The sequence below is a fragment of the Molothrus aeneus genome, chromosome 8, assembly GCF_037042795.1.
Source record: "Molothrus aeneus isolate 106 chromosome 8, BPBGC_Maene_1.0, whole genome shotgun sequence".
NCBI lineage: Eukaryota > Metazoa > Chordata > Aves > Passeriformes > Icteridae > Molothrus > Molothrus aeneus.
In genome coordinates this window covers 21,686,544-21,703,481 of record NC_089653.1, presented here as the reverse complement: position 1 = coordinate 21,703,481, position 16,938 = coordinate 21,686,544, and the positions used below count along the sequence as shown (strand labels likewise).

General features: G+C 37.3%; 1 protein-coding gene across 1 annotated transcript in view; it reads left to right on the top strand.

The window, feature by feature from the left end:
* LOC136559390 (gamma-aminobutyric acid receptor subunit pi-like) overlaps window positions 1-16,938 on the top strand; it is a 45,567-nt gene that overhangs the window by 14,076 nt on the left and 14,553 nt on the right. The window contains exons 4-7 of the mRNA XM_066554568.1: window positions 7,721-7,788; window positions 9,023-9,240; window positions 9,859-9,941; window positions 14,323-14,460. Coding sequence (XP_066410665.1) covers window positions 7,721-7,788; window positions 9,023-9,240; window positions 9,859-9,941; window positions 14,323-14,460 — 507 coding nt within the window. The remainder of the gene's footprint in view (window positions 1-7,720; window positions 7,789-9,022; window positions 9,241-9,858; window positions 9,942-14,322; window positions 14,461-16,938) is intronic.

Below are 16,938 nucleotides of genomic sequence, written 5' to 3'. Positions count from 1 at the left end.
AATGTATTGAAAAGGGAAAATGAATTAAAAATGTCAGTTCCCTGCATCAGACACCAATGGTCACCAGATTGGAAGAGCCACAAAATCTACTGCATCAAGGTGATTTTTCTGCCCTGCAGTACAGTCAGACACCTGAAATCTCAGTGAAAAACCTTCTTATTTGAGTCAGGCTATTGGATGTATCCGAAGTACTGAGGAGTTATGAAGTGGTGTGAAGAACTTGTCCTGGAGAAAGTGCAGAACACTGAAGAAGAAAATATTCTGAATGTTGAAAAGAAGCTCAGCACCATGTGTCTGTCAGGAAATGAACTTGTAGTGTGAATTCTAGGCAATAGATCTTAAGCTGGATGTTTGGAAATGCTAGAGGTATGAGTGCAAATGAAATATTTTATATCCCATTGTATCCTACTTAAAAAATTGATTAACTAATGAGTTTCTAAGACCTCTAAGACCTGTTACCTCTTGCTATCCAAATACCTGGTTCAGTACGGATGTTCCACATCATGTGCTGTTTCTGGATCCATTTATAATAATTTTAGGATATACCTTTATTTTAGGTTGAAGAAGAAGGGGAAAACTATTTCATCAGTTTGTTTTTATTGTAATTGTCTTAGCTGATGATAAAACTGCTATAAAATATTTAATGCTCTAAGGAGACTGACAGCAAAATAAAAGTAACTTTAATAAATAAACTAACCCTTCCTCATTGGAGATGATGCATAATGTAAAATAACTGTGTTCAGTGGCCATTAATATATTTTATTCATTACCTCATGATAGTACTAGAGATATGTTGGCACTGCCATGATGAGTGTGCTTGGGTAGACAGCAGTCTCATTTCAAAATCCTGTAATAGCAATTAAGACATACCGTAAAGCATATTTGAGTTACAAATCTCCCTTTTCTCCATCTTTGCCTCAGCTGTTGTGTTGCAGCAAGGCTATAGTTATTTTTTTGTCTGGGTGTTTTGTTCAGAGGGATGCTAAGGGCTCTCTGGGTGTGCCTAGAAATCCCAGAGGAGCACAGATTGAGTCTGTCACACACAGCCAGTCTCACACCTCCAGACAGCGCCAGCATCTCTGCAAATGCTCACTGCAGCTCAGGCATGCAAACTCTGCCTCACAAACCTTTGATGGATCTTTATTAGCTCCAGTGCTGAAGGAATGAGATGACACTCTGAAAAAAATACATTTTATTGATGCCGCTTCTAAATGTAGGGTTGGTGGTTTCGCGAGAAATTACTTTCTTTGTAGGAATAATTTGAGTTAGGGTGACTCAGACAATGCTTCTCCTGATTTTTGAAGCTTTTTGTGAGATCACAGGGTATCACTTTGCCTGTCATAGAGGAAGGTGTGCTTGGGCTGAGGAGTGGTATCAGCCTAGTCCTGACCCCTCTCTGTTACTGGCAGGGTGGGCTACACTTTGCATCAGGGCCAGGCCCAGGAGAAGCTATTGCTCTTCTCAGAAGCAGAGCTAGCAAACCATCCTAATCCTCAGCTTAAGAAACTGTGGAATTTATTTATCTCTGTGACCTCAGCTATGCTAATTTTGTTCCATGTAATATTTTCCTGGTTTATTTGGTGGTTTTTTGCCTGCAGCTGATGTACCTTGTGTCTGTTCTTGGTAACTGGCTTTACTCAAGTGGCACTGAGCTCCTTAATATTTAATAAAATGGGGTTTTAGTCCTGAAAAGAAAGCTGGGTATAAACAAATGTTCATAAAATGACAGTTCCTTTCTCCCAAAGCCAGAAAACCAGAAATATTTACTAGTTAAGTAAAATGTATGGCAGCTCATAATTTTTTTAGTTTAATGAGCCCCCCATTTGCTTATTAATTTGTGTTTGGTCTTTATGATAGGACTGGGAGTTGACTGGAAATGTCCCAACCACATACCCCAGCTCGGGTAGTGTCGTTAACAAGGGGAGTATGAAGATCTTTTCCATTTGAGTCCAATGATTGCATAGCAACATAAAAACTGTCTTCTCTCCTTGCATGGAGTGAATCTCCTGCTTTCCTAGATTTTAATTCTGGGTTTATCTCATCTTACTTTGGCATCTCCTCCTGCACAGTAACCCCTCCAGACCCTGGCTGCACAAACGTTGCCATTTTTGTGTAACTGTCCTTCCCATCTCCAAGCACTGAAATTGGGTGCCCAAAGTGGGATTAGTTGCAGGCAGCCTTAGTGTGTCAGAGGTCTGCAGAGAGGTAAAACTGGCTGAGTATTCTATGTTTGTCCATGGTGGGTGACAGGAACCAGCTGCCACATTGTGAGGGTACTTCAGACACTGTTGGCACAGAGGAATCTCAGCTGGGCTGGTTATTTAGCTCTGCCCTCATCTGAATGTTGCTATTAAGAATGTTCTCTTTCCTTATCTATAGCACTTCAGTGTTCCTCTTTGAGCTGATTCATCAAGCAAGTCTTTATAAATTAAGCAGATAGGTGCAATTAAGAATTAAAAAACCCCAAACCCCTGATCTGGAACGATTTTAGCCATTCTTTGGACTGGAATATGAAATGCTCCTATACTAATGTTAGTAGATATTACTCCTCAATATCCTCTATCCTACCCTTATAGATATATATGGAATACTTCTATAGAAAAGCTGGCAAAAGGGATTTAAAAATCAACAGTTATTTCCCCTAAATGTGCTACATTACCCTGATACTTTATCTCAGCAATACAAGTTGATTTCCACCTCAGGTTTTCTGCTGGAACTATGTAGATCAATTTTATAACTTTATGTGCTGTGCCAAACTCTCTGAATTAATGAGCAATTCCTGCAGACTTCAGTGAGCCTTGGATTAGGTTCATAGGGTTGTTAAGGGATGCATAAAATCTTGTAAATAATTTTATACAAATAAATTTTGTTCTGTGATTGAACGTGATAATTTAAGTGTTCTAATTAAAAAGAGAGATACTAGGAAAAGGTCACAGCTAAGTATATTTGAATATGGAAGCTGCTTTCAAGTGGTACAGAAAAGTGTCATGCTTAAATCAGTTATTCTAAATCACATTTAAAAGATTATTTTCCTTCACTTTATAATGAGTAATACATTTCATAGACTTGAGTTTTAAATTAAAGCAAATAAAGTTTTTGGGTTCAACCTTCTGTCTAAGACCTGTCATCATGGGTTTTTTTTCCCCTCAAATGTTGTTTATTTTAAGTTCTATAAATGTAATTAGATGAAGGCATTTTAGTCTTCAGAAGTGTACAAATGAGGCATCAGAATGTTAGCTGTGTCTAACACCCTTCAGTTTAGTGAGGCAAACTCTCAGGGTACATGAGAAAGAAATACCAAATAAATATCATCTAAAGACTATTTTAAGTCCCAGCTAGCCAATATCTAGTCCTTTAGAGAAAAGCAAAAAGCCCAGAATATGTAAACTTCAGCATACACATGGTAATGGAGATTTTCCTTCTTTTTCCACAAGACACGCAAAGAGCATCTGATTGCCACCAAACCCAGGTTCCTGCATGCAGGACAGTTTGGGTTTTGGTTTTCAGCAGGATTCTCCCCTGCCTCTCCAACCCCTCCAAACACTTAGCTCCAGACTCTAAATTATAAATGGTGGTTATGTTCAGATAGTAAAAGATCAATTTATTTGAAATTTCCTGTTGTCTCCAGCTTCCATAAACTGGGATCTTACTTTGCTAAACAATGTGCACAACTACTGCATGCATTTTCTGACATTGGACAAGTCACCTTTCTGACTTCTCTTTGAGGAGCTGAGTAAACAATGCTCCTTGGTTTTTATGTTACAAGATTTGATATAAGATTTGATAAACTTCCAGATTTTTTTGTATTTTGGAATATTTCTCGCTGTGTCTGCTGTTTGTGCATTTTATTCAAATGTGGAAAAGGAATCTTGTCACAGTCATAACAGTCTTGCCAATACAGAATAGATTGCAAGATAACTTAATTCTGTGCATTACTCCCCATTGTAATAATGCTGCTGCCAAAGCATAAGATGGAAAGAGCATGTTAAAATGATTATCTGTGACAGCCTCTAAATCCTTCTCAAAGGCACTGCTTGCCAAGATGGTTTCCTATCCTGTGTGTGTTGCCTGTCTTATTTGTCCCCACATTAATTGCTTGCATTTGGCTGTACAGAAACATGGGGGTTTTGACAAATGATTTAACAAGCTGTTGTTAACATGGTCCCCACCAAATTTTGTCTTGTCCACAAACTGTACCAGCAAAGCAACATCAATGTCTAAAAGTTATTGATGTAAACAAATAGGATTGAAATTGATTTGTGCTAGAAATGGGACTGTCTTCTCATGCCTTCAAATCAAGAATTACAGTTGAGATCTGTCAGAAGGTCTGTCCACTTTCTTCATGTAACTATTTGTCAAGAAAAATGTCTTGTGGCGGGAAGTTAAATGCACTGAAAAAAAAAATCTAATCATTATATAAGAATTCTGTTATACTCCAAAGCAAAGGTGGCAATCAGAGGGACAAAACGAGTTTTCTAGGAAGCTATTATGAATTATTCTAGTGATAATTTTCCTTCTAATTTTCTGTTTACTTGCAGTGTTTTATCCAGTATTGCTTCAAAGAAGAGGGATTCTTCCAAAAAGCCTTTTGAGGCCTTTCTGAATGTCAGAATTGTTTTGAGTTTTCTTAAACTAAATGAAAAAGGGCTCATGCTAATGGCTCAGCACTGGAAGTTTTTGATAGTGCTGATCCATTGCAGTAGTAGGTACACATGTGACACAGTGGTGGTTTATTTTGCTGCTACAGACTGGGATCATTACAGTGAGTGATCCAAACTTAATTTTTAGGTACGCTGTCTGCCACTCTTCTAGCTGCTTTCCCATTTGGCATCACTATGAATATCTATAGAGGGCACAGAGGAACAGTTTACATAAATTGCAGTAAAATGGAAACGTGTGTTGCTTGTGCTGCACAGCCAGTGCTGTAACAAGGCACTCCCTTTGGCCATGCTCTGCCATGCTTTGAAGATTCCCTTCAATAATGCAGGACACAGTGACTTCAGTTTTCTTCTGAAGATCGGGAGATTTCTTCTGATGTTGTCATTATACATAGAACTTCTGCCAAACATATGGAAATGTAGGAACTGACTGCCTCATCTGGTTTGCTGCCCAGTTTTTGACACTGTCAACAGGAGACCTTTCAGAGGAAGTTCAGAGGGAGCCCTGGTGAATAATTATGAGCAGACTCATTTTGTTATTAGTACTTTACAATTTATGGTGCCTTCCTAAACAAACATTTATCCTCACATGCAAAAAAGAAATCAGCATTTAACTATTAATGTTGTTCTGATTTAATTAACTGCTGGAGCAAAGCTGTTCTCAGCATCTTGTATTGTGTTTATAAAGATCCTTTCCATAATTTGTTTTCCAACTCCTCCCATACAGCACAGTGCTGTATCTGGGGTGATGTGATTTTCTGCTGAGTTTTTGTGGGTGCTGGGCTGGGCAGGCTGGGTGCACCTGGGCAGTGAGAGCTGTTGGCTGGGGTGAGTGGAACAGGATGGTTTGTCCTGACTGCTGCCACTCCTTGGCACTTGAGCCCCAGGGCAGGTCTGTGTTCAGTCACTTTGAGCCTGAAGTACGTCTCAGCCTGAGCTAGATGTCTTGTGGTGCTTGGGAGTCACCCAGCGCTGCAGTGCCCTTGTGTTACTCAGTCATATTTTGAAAAATACTTCAGCAGGAAAGAGAAAAAAAAGATCTACAAAGTCCTGCATGTCTGATTCCAGAGAAATTACCCCCTGCTTAATTTCAGTAATCTTTCTGGAAAGTCAGCTTTTTCCCTCACATGTGTAACAACCTGGCACTGATGATACTGAAGTGCTGCTAATGGACATTTTCCCTAATCTGTATCACCTTACTGGGCAAGGATCAGGTGATAATAAATCATTATATAATAGGAAGAGTCTGATTATTCCCAGCCATGATTCCTGCAAAATCATCTGAACACTGCATTGTCCTCTCCTTGGGATGGTCCATCCTTAAACATATGCCTTGCTGGATGGGATTCTCCCCAAATGATCATGTGATAGTTGGCAATAATATGCTCTGGTACAGTCACACATGGGAATCTCTAGGAAGAAATAAAAACCCCCAGAATATGGATTATAAATCACATTATTTTAAAATTCAGTTTTTTGAGGGTGTGACATATCTTTTGAGGCTGGCAATATTGCCATTATGATATAATACAATGGTAAGTATAATCATTAATTGTTGTACCCCAGGTAGCTGGGATGAGTTTTTTAGGGGTTGAGCTTTTAATCCTGGAGGGAGAAAAAATTAATTTATTCATGGAGTATCAAAACATGAAAAGAGTGGGAAGAAACAGAAGAAGAAGCTGTCAATGATCTGAGAGTTTTTCAGTCAATTTTGTTTCAAAGTTTACCTCCAAAGTTTTTTCCAATATGTGAACAAAAGTTTCTAAACCCAATGTATAATGTAATAGTATATATAAACATGCATATTAGCAGCAGTGCATCTTGTAAACCTGCAGTTCTGTTTTAAGCTGGAGCTTTATATTTAAACTTTCAATCAAGTCCAGAACAAAGGACTTACAGATTTTTCTCAGGAGTGACAGATATGTAATGATTTTAACACATACATTAAAACCAGAAAATATTTTGGAAAAAATAAAAATACTATCAAACTGACATGTCTTAGAATGACACATTTTTTTCTTTAGTGTTATTCAGGAGGGTGAAGTTGGACTCCATGTTCCTCTGGATGCCATTTGGGAGATTTCTACAAAATGTATTGCAAGGAGCCAAGGAGGGCTTTCAGTGATTTGCCTGTGAGATAGGGGCACTACCAGCTGCAGAGATCTTACCTAAAGTATTTCTGCATTTCTCAGTGCTGTGTTGTTCTCTCCTCAATTGCTTGGAAAGATGCACTGATTTAATATTAATTTCTTTGTACAAGCACTCTGTTAATTATTCTGCACATATTCATCCAGGAATAATGTCGTGTTTTCATCAAAGCTCTGCAAAAATTCTGTATTTTAAAATGCACAGCTGGTGATCTTCCTTCCAACAGTGTGAAATGCACATTCAGGAGGAAATGGGAATCGGAGCATACTGACATTACAGTAACAGCTACTTAGGTAAGGTGTCTAACTAGGCTGAATAGGCCTTCTGCTCAGGACAAGTTTTCCTTTATAAATGTAATGTTTGAATCACAAGTTTCCTGTTAGTGGTCAAAGGCAGGATATTAAATTGCAATGATACAATATATACACCACACATTCTTAAATGGAAGTCACTCAGCTGTGCCATCTGGATATTAACCATGCGACATTGCCAGGTGAAACTCCTTACTTCACCCACATCTCATGGACCAGATGTTGCAAGAAAAATTCTTGCACTGGAAGAATTCTTTCTACTGCTCTGCACCTCAGAGAGTGTGATGTACCTTGGGGATTGTGCCTTCCACACCTGATTGAGTAACATTTTCCCCGGCACTTTTTTTCTGCGGGAAAAAATATCATATAAATCAGAAAGTATTTAAGAAATAAAGCCTGTTTCTGAAAACTAAAATAGTTTTAGCTGAGAAGTATGACATTTTGGTTAAGAATGTGGAAATTCTTGCATAATCTGTGTTTGAGGAATATTTAAGATAGCTTCTAAACATTTAGGAAAAAAATGGAAAGATTTTGTAGGCAGTTCTCATGAACACTGAATATTAAAGAATTATGAGCTACATTCTGACTTCCTTTTTTTTGCAGATGGCCCTGTGTCAGTGGGAATGAGTATGGACATTGCAAGCATTGATACAATATCAGAAATAAATATGGTAAAGTAGTTTTTGCAGGCTTTTTTTTTGCTTGTTGATAAGCTGACGTGCTTACAGCTGCTGGCAGTATGACTTTGGGTTTGTCTCCTTGTGAAGACAGTATGGGTTAGGAGGTGGAATTCTCTTTTTCACGACACATAGTGTTTATAACACTATAATAAGCATAGAAATGCAGCTGTGAATCCCACCTCTCACAGATACAAACAGAAAGCTGCTACTGAGTATTAATCTTAATGAGAAGCATGTGGATCAGTTCTTATTTTCCAGCTGAAATGTCTAAATCGTTATGCATTTCATAAAAATGAAGATGTATTCATGTGCCTTTGAAGCCACTCTCCCTATGATTAGATACAGCTGAACTCAGGCTGTTTTTCTCTTCTATTGTTGCTGTCACACATTAATTTGTTCCAGCTGTGTTTCATTTAATTTGTATCATTTGTTCTTGAACAAACTATGAAATGGAATGTACTTTTCTACTTAAAGATCCATGGGTACACAGAAATAATAAGAAAAAATAATTAATCAGATATTAAATATGAGTGTATTAGTAATTAGTAATTATTACTTACTATGTAGAAAGAGGAAATAAGGTCAGAACTAAAGATGAATTTATAATATTGATAAAAACACACCGTAAAAATCAAAATTTGTTTTAAAAGTGTTAAGAAATAATGTGATCTTTAGGTAGGACTGCAAGGCGTATCTAAATTGAAGGGGAATTGGACTGAATGCTGTGTTCAAGGTCTTGATAAATTTGGTACCACTGTTTCCCTTGTGATGCTAAAAAGACAAATTGTGCTAAAAAATTCCTTTCCTGTTTCACTAACTTTTTTTGTCTATATGAATTTATTTAACTTCTTGCAATGTGCTCTTAAAAAATTCTTTATTTACTAGCTTATGTGAGCAAAATGAGATTTGGAACCACTTACATAAATCATTCTAAAACTTCGAGGTTTACAGAGCCAGATGATCTGCTTACAAAGCTCTGATGACTTCAGCTGATTCATAGCCCTGACTAAGGCCAGCAGCTTTTACGGTAAATGACCATTAGAACAAAATCTACCAACCTCACAGGGAGTGCTAGAAAATTTGGCAGAATTCAGTACAGTTGCTCTTGGAGTGCCAGGGACATGGAGAATCACAGTTTGTGCCCAGCAGCTGTTTCCATGTACTTCTGTAAAAGTGAATACAACACAGGCTCCCTTTGTATGATAATTTTGATTTTCTCTTTCAGGACTACACAGCCACCATATTTCTCAGGCAGAGATGGACTGATGAGAGGCTTTGTTTTGATGGCAATAAGAGCTTGAGCTTAGATGGTCGACTTGTGGAAATGCTTTGGGTACCAGATACCTTTATAGTTGATTCAAAAAAGTCTTTTCTTCATGATGTCACTGTTGAGAATCGTCTTATAAGGATATACCCTAATGGAACAGTCTTGTATGCTATCAGGTATGTAAATACCATCGGCCTTTATGATTGTGTCTACTTATGTTTTAAACTTCCCAGGTTCTACTTAAGAAAATGGGTCTGTTTGAAAAAGTAGAGTCTTGTATTTTATGAATACATGATATTCTTGATCAATATGAATAAATTCTTAAATTCAGTAATAGATCTTCCCTAAATAGACCCTTTTGCTTTCATGCAGGCTGAACACAGGAATTGCATGTTGCCATTCCAGTTTGCAGTGAAGCCATCACGGGGAAAACAAGCTGTGATGATGGACTTGCATGATTTATTGTGAATTACCCTTTGTAAAAGGTTTTGATAAATATAGCAAAATCTTAAAATATATTGCAAATAACAAAGGAAAGTGTGCACTGTAAATGAGAAGGGAGCAAAGGGTGGCCTTTTTAGACTGTCACTGAACTCAGCTGTTCTGCTGTGGTTTCTGGTTGGGATTGTATTACTCTTGTATTTTAGATACCAGTCAATAATAGATTTTTTTTTTCCCCTCACAATAGATATTAGGCTGAAAATATTATTTCAAGAAGGATACATGGCATTTTTTATTTTTACTGATGAACATTTTTCTCCTATTAATACTTAGAAAACTTTTTTTCCCCGAAGGATCACTACAACTGTTTCATGCAGCATGGATCTGACTAAATATCCAATGGATAAGCAGACATGTACTTTGCAACTGGAGAGCTGTAAGTCACCTCATCCTTATTGTTTTATACAATTAGAAAAATATCTGTGATCTATTTCTGCTAGATATTACCAGAGTGGCTGGAATTTTCCTAAAAGGCAAGGGACATTATGTGGCCAGTCCCTGCTGAATTACAGCGGTATCTGTGTGCAAAGATGTGTGCACATATGTGCACGTGCCATCACTGAAAATAGCATGGCAGTACTGAACTGCTGCAGTGCTAATTAATGAGTGAGCAAATTCTCACAGGCTTGGTTTTGCAGTGCATCCTGCAGTTACTGTCTTGGTCTTCAGAGGGAGTTCTGTGAGCAGGCATTTTCTAGCACAGATGAGATAGGTTTTTTTTCCCTTTCATAGAGTATGTAATTTTTTCTCCCTGAGATAAAATTCCTTTAGGAAAGAAAGAAATCAGAATAAGGCTTCTTTGTAAGGCATGTAGTTTGTATTTAATAATTTGCCATTTTCAGATCTTGCTCTGACTTATTGTCTCTGTGTCAGTGCCCTGGTAAAAAATGTGATCAATTGATGAATAAGAGTAAATATATTTTTTTCATTTTATCAATCAATATCCTCATATTTTCCTTGGAATAGGTTCTCTAATACTTTGTAGGCATGGTTACTTTGCAAACACATAAACATGTACTTTTTTAGTTAAATGTTTGCTATTATTCATATGACAAGACTCTAGAAAATAATTTTTGCAGGGGATAACATAGGAGAATAACCAGTTCTGTAAGATGAAAATATATATTTAAAATATATGCCAATGCATGCTCAAAATCTTTTGGAAGGCTTTCCAGTACTTGTCAAGTTTTATTCTGTATCTTTTCAGAAGTGTGTATTGTTCATCTCTTGTTGTTAATGACCAATCAGATTGCCACAAAGTTTCATTTTAGACAGAGACACAAAGGAAATGAACCCAAAACCTTCTTCACACAGGCATCCCTCTAGAACAAGCAGCTTTATGAGAGCTGTTTAACAAACAGTGGTTTGAATTGTAATTGGGATTTGTCTTTATTTTCCTTTGGAAGAGCATATTGGTAAATCAATGTATATAGATTTAAATCAACAGCACTGCCTAATGAATCATTTAGTATTTTCTTTAGTTCCAGAATGAAATACATGTCCCACAGGAATTTACAATTTATTTGACAGGATTAAAAAAAATAAAAAGGAGAATTCCCCATATAATTAAAACCAAGCTTTTTTCAGATTGATTCCATCTGCTTTTTGAACAGCACACAAGTGTCTCCTGTCCAAGGGGAAAACCCAGTGCCACAACAAATGCTCCCATTACATTGGTGTTTAGTTTTGAGGAAAACAGCAACAAATACAAAAAGGAAAGAGTGTGCCTTGGGCTTTTCTCATCAATGCACTGCAGTCCTTTCTTTTGGGTAGGCTGGAAATGGGGTTTGCTTCCTCATGTGATAAGCTATGTTAATTTATAGATGAATAATGTCATCATTCTCCTGGCACACTGCTTGCCAAGATCATTACCTGGGTTTAAGAATTGTGAATGCAGACATGCACACACATCTGCACAAATATTGATGCTTGCAAATAAAATGTAAAATCTACAGCAAATATTTGAACTGAAACAAAGAGTAAGGCTTTTATTAAGTGATTATTAATATAAGGACAAATATGTCATGATATTATGGAGTAATGGCTTTACCCCATAAAGCATCCCCAGTGACCTTTCCAACATTCTTTTCTGCTATTGCTAGTTAGTAACTTTAATTGACTTGTACTTCCTACATAGCAAAACACATTTTGGCCAACATATTATTGCATTTCCCCCCCCTTATTGCAACACTTTAGAAGGTAATGCTGGCATTTGATAGGAAACAGAGACTTGGCACTCTGAGTCTCTTGATATGAGTGCTGTGACATTTGGGAGAGTGGAGGGATCCTGCCTTGGTTGGTGCTGCCAAGGGGGATTCCTGCTCTCTGCCATGTGGCAGGGAACACCACCATTCATCCTTGCTGGGCTGAAGGGTTTGTCCTCACATTTCCCTCACATAGACCCCCAGTCCAAATACATATTCATGTCTTGGGCCCATCTCTGAAATTTTATTTATTTTTGAACTTGTCCTTTACCATTCATTCAGTGAAGAGCCATGTGAAGGCACTTAACTTGTGCTTGACAATCAGTGAAAATTAAAATTAGCAACAGAAAGGTAAAGAAACTAATTTGTATTAGGCATTATGAATGTTTAATCCCAAATTTACTATTCCTGTAGTTAACCCTATTGACATTAGCAGCTCATACTCTATCAACAATGTACAGGAATGAGACATTCTGGGCTTGAGGAATTAGCTAGGATAAAAACTCAGTGTCACATAAAGAGAATAGAGATTACTTGTAAAAGCCAAATAACATGGGCTTAAGGATTTTGTCTCTATAAACTTTTGAAATGTTTTATAATTAGTAAAATGTTAATCCCTTGAATAAAGAACAACTTTGCACAGAGGGAGCACTGTACTATTTAACTTTACTGACTATTGGGAAGGCTCTCTCAGTAAAAATTCTTCTTAAGAGTTTTGGAATTATTATACTCAAAAAATCTTCATAGGAAGGATCACCCAAACTTACTAATTGTTCCACTAATGAGAATATTTTGGAACAAAACCAAAATAACCTCTGTTTCAAAATATGGTCGTTATCATTCATGTGGGCACCAAGAACTTATCCTGTCTCACACAATTTGGAAGGCTGAATATCTTATAAAAACAAAAAGAAATTTACTGTGGTACTCTCTAGTTCTTTGGACTTTATTTAAATGTCTGTAGTTCATTTAGACTGAAAGGAAGTAAAACGAATCCATGGCCAAAATCATGCATAAAACCTGGTTATATGAGCCTCCTTGTTTTGACTAAGGACAATGCAATCATTTGTTTATAGAAAATGTTACTTCTATTTTACATCTCACAAATCTTGGAAATTTCCCAGAATATGGTTTTAGGGAATTGAAAACTTAGCTTGGACGCATATGCTTTTGGCTTAGTCTTTTGACACAAAATTGTTTTGGCTTTAATTGCTATAAATGTGATAATGTGAGCAGAGATTCCAGGCCATGACACCTTTTCTTATAACCGCCAGTGATAGTGAAAACAAAATGTACATTTAAAAAATGAGCAGAGAAAAATTTTTCAGGTGAAATTGTCATTTAATAGATAACCAGCCCAGTGTTTCCTTACAATAAAATTTATGAACTCCTTTTTTTTCCTGCATGAGATAGCTGGATAAATCAGTTCTGTTTTGTCATTGCAAGAAAAAAATCCCAATAACTTAAAAATATTAAAAGGCACTTTTGTTTTTGTTTTAATACATCTCTTTTTTCTGTGATTTTAGAGCTTTGTTCTTTTTGCAGCATATACCCTTGTGCAATGTATTGCATTATTGTCTCACTGTAATTTACTTAACAGTTGACTAAAGTCTAAAAATAATCATCAGCTCATGTTTCTGTTCCCTAAGCTGAGCTATTAACTTGCACAATATAAATCTGTCAAATACAAGAATGATTGATCTAAGTAAGCTAAAGAAAAAAGATGTTCAAATGCTCCCTGTTAACATGTAAATTACATTAACATAATCTTGAATTAATCAAATACACTAGTCTGTAAAGTGGCTGCCTTTTATATAAGGGGGAAAAGCTACAGAGGTATTTTAGCTGTGATTGTGCTGCACATTGACAAGTGTGTGCAAAACACAGTTGCCTTCTGATAGATGATTCATCCAGCTCCTAATTACTGCTTGAAGGTTAAGAGGGAACCTCCTGGGGCCCCTGAAGCGTGCCATGCTGTTGAGCCTGCAGAAACATCAGCTCTAAGCTGGTGTTCTTGGCAAATATCCGAGCTCCTCAGCCAAAACCTTGTCCCAAGTGATGATTCAAGCTCAGGTTGGAGCACAGCACCAGTGAGCAGCAGCTGTGCTGCTCTCCCCATCCTTCATCTCTATGGGAATGAGGACCAATGCACTGCACTGAGAAACAGCATTTGGGATGCAACACACGGCACATTTCACGTCCAGTCAAAATGCTGGCAAGTGCAGTAATTCATAAAAGCTCTATTTTCTTAGAGCCTAATAGCTTTTGCCTTTAGAATACCAGGTGGTACTAATCTATTTTATTAGTTTGTCATTTATACTGAAATAGAAGATATAAAAAGACCACGTCCAAAACCATCAGCTTTTAACTTACAAGATTTTGCATGGTATTGGAAATTTTTTTGTGAACAGGCATTACAATCTGCCAAAACCCATCATTGTTTATGTCTAATTGCACTTCCACAAATAAGAAACAGCTGAACCATAAGTGTGCTCAACACAAATTAATTATTGCACAAAATAAACACAATTGTTGGCTTGTGTCTCACTACAGGGGGTTATAACATCAATGATGTCATGTTTTACTGGACCAGAGGAAATGATTCAGTTCGAGGTTTGGACACACTCCAGCTGGCACAGTACACAGTAGAAGACCACTTTACCTCTGTAACTGAAGCTGTGTATGAGACAGGTAAAACCACCCCTAAAACACTTTCTGGGTGCAGTTTTGAACTATGGCTTTGGAAACAGAGCAGCTTAAAGAACTGAGCACACTGCTTTCTGTTAGGATGACAGTTTTCCATTCTTGAAACCGTAAATACTTTCCAAGTTACAAGCAGAAATCCAAGTTACAAGCAGAAACCAAACTAATATAAAGACTGAGCATTTTCTTGGAGGCCACACATTATCTAAAGAATTACAAACAAGAACCTACTGCTCCTTCCATTTGTCAGGGAGAGCTCTTGTGGAGAAAGAGGAGCATGCAATTGGGCATTTAAATTGGAGCAGACCAGGGACCTTGAGGTACCCAGCTCAGATCAGCCATTCTGGCTTTACAAGGCAAGTCAAAAGCCTCTATTCATCTGTGGAAATTCCAAGAATATGCTGTGTGCTTTCACAGCTGCAGGAATTTGAGTTTCATGGCTACTGCTTGTAGGAGTTGCTCTGTTTGTGTGGCAGCCTCTGCCCAGCCTGGTGGGCAGCAGGAAGGAGATTGCCTGACCTGAGGTTCCTGTGCCCAGGGAAGGGTCGGGAGCCTTTCCCCAGATCTGCTCCTCTGCCCACCTTAGGAATCTGCTGTTTCCTCTAACTGCAGGGCTTAACCTCAGAGAACAGTGTGCTCTTGATTATTTTCCAGAGATTTTGAAAGAGATTTCAGAGAGGTCAAGACCTGCCAAACCTTTTTGTTCTTTGAGTTACTCTCAGGTCCTTCATTGCTGCTCTTCACTGTGTACCCAGTTTCTCTTCTGCTCAAGTCAGCACACCCACACAAGGGTGTGATCTTTAAATCAAGACACACACATCCTTCAAAACTGCAGTTTCACCAGAGGACATGTTTCTAATTCTGAATCACAGAGATATACTTTCTCTATTCCATTATTGGGTATTTCTGCTTTAATAACACAACACAGAGAAACTTGTGATCTAATTTCAGGTATTAATTCAGGCTAAAAAATTGAAGTTCTCTAAATGGATGTAAAAGTATAAATTAAATACCAGCAGGCTTGAGGATCACAGAATTTCTTGTTACTTATGTAAGTGACATCTGCTTGCCTTCCTCTTTACAGCTTCTGAGTAAGCAGCATCAGGTTCAATGAATGAATAATCTTTTACTGCTGTTCTGCCCAGAAGGGTATTAGGACCTGTTCACCATACAGGAAAGGGGAAGAGGAAACCTGCTTAATTCCTATCACATTCTATCACAGAATCAGGAGTTTAAAGACAAAAAAAAAAGTTTGGTTGTTTTGTTTGTTTGTTTTGGTTGGTTGGTTTTTGGTTTTGTTTGTTGTTTAACTAAATTGACTAAAACCTATTTCCAGTTAGAGTTGAAGAGGTATGATCAGATCAGAACTGTGCTCTTCTTCCAGTAAATGATGCTGTTTTCCTCCCTTTGTCTTGGCAGGAATCAAATGTATGAAGTCAAAAGCCACTTTTTGTTTTAATTATATGTTTTAAGACGTACAAATTAATTAAATTAAAATTTCTCACACCTGCTTGTTCCAGTTCTCCTATTCAAGACAGCCATGTTATCAAGTGCTTGGCAGTGCTTTTAAAATTTAATCTCTGAATCCTCTTAATTTTCTACTGAGTCATTCTGAACTAGGTGCTATTTTGTACAGTTTTTTTGGAAAGCAGTGCCTACTGTAGGCCATATTAAAAGAAAAAAACAACCAGATTATGGAGCTGTGTAATCAATTTTGAAATGAAAAATGATGTTTTGCATTTCCTCATTACCATTAATAGGTATGAGAGTAGCTTATAAATAACAATAACATTATAAATAACAGCTATTTATTACCACTACAATTCAAAGGGCTAAAGCAAAAGTTATGAGAAGAGCTGTGTGCAGTATTTCCTAACACAGCAGAAAAAGCAATCAGGGTTTGATACTCTGTGAACATGAACAGGCAGTACAGCTGCTGTGCAAGTGAAATATTGTACAGCAGTGCAAAACCCAAGTTCAGTACAGCCACTGACAGAACCAAATTTAAAATGCAGTCAGCAAAATTCCTGCATAAGTAACTTCAGTAAATTTAAGAAAAGGACACTGAGGATTAATCTTGTTTGTAGAACAGCATGTATCACATAATAGTAATCACATTACTGTAATCACATAATAGTAAGTCACTTTGAATAATGTTAGCTAGATTTCTGGCTAGGGTTTGGTGTTGATTTTGTTTTGGTACAGAACAATTTCATTTTGGACAGGGGTAATTTAATTGTTAGAACCATTTCCTACATGTCTTTAACTATAGTCCTCATTCTTTGTACACTGATAAACTCTTGGACTCCCAAACCATATTATCTGCATCATTTTAGCTGTCCAGCCAACACCAGCTGCATTCTCAGAGTAATAAATACTAATATAAAAAGCTTGCTTTTCTTACTGGAAAAACATAAAAGCAATGAAGAACTGTTACAGTGTAGCTTTTTGTAGAAATAATCATAG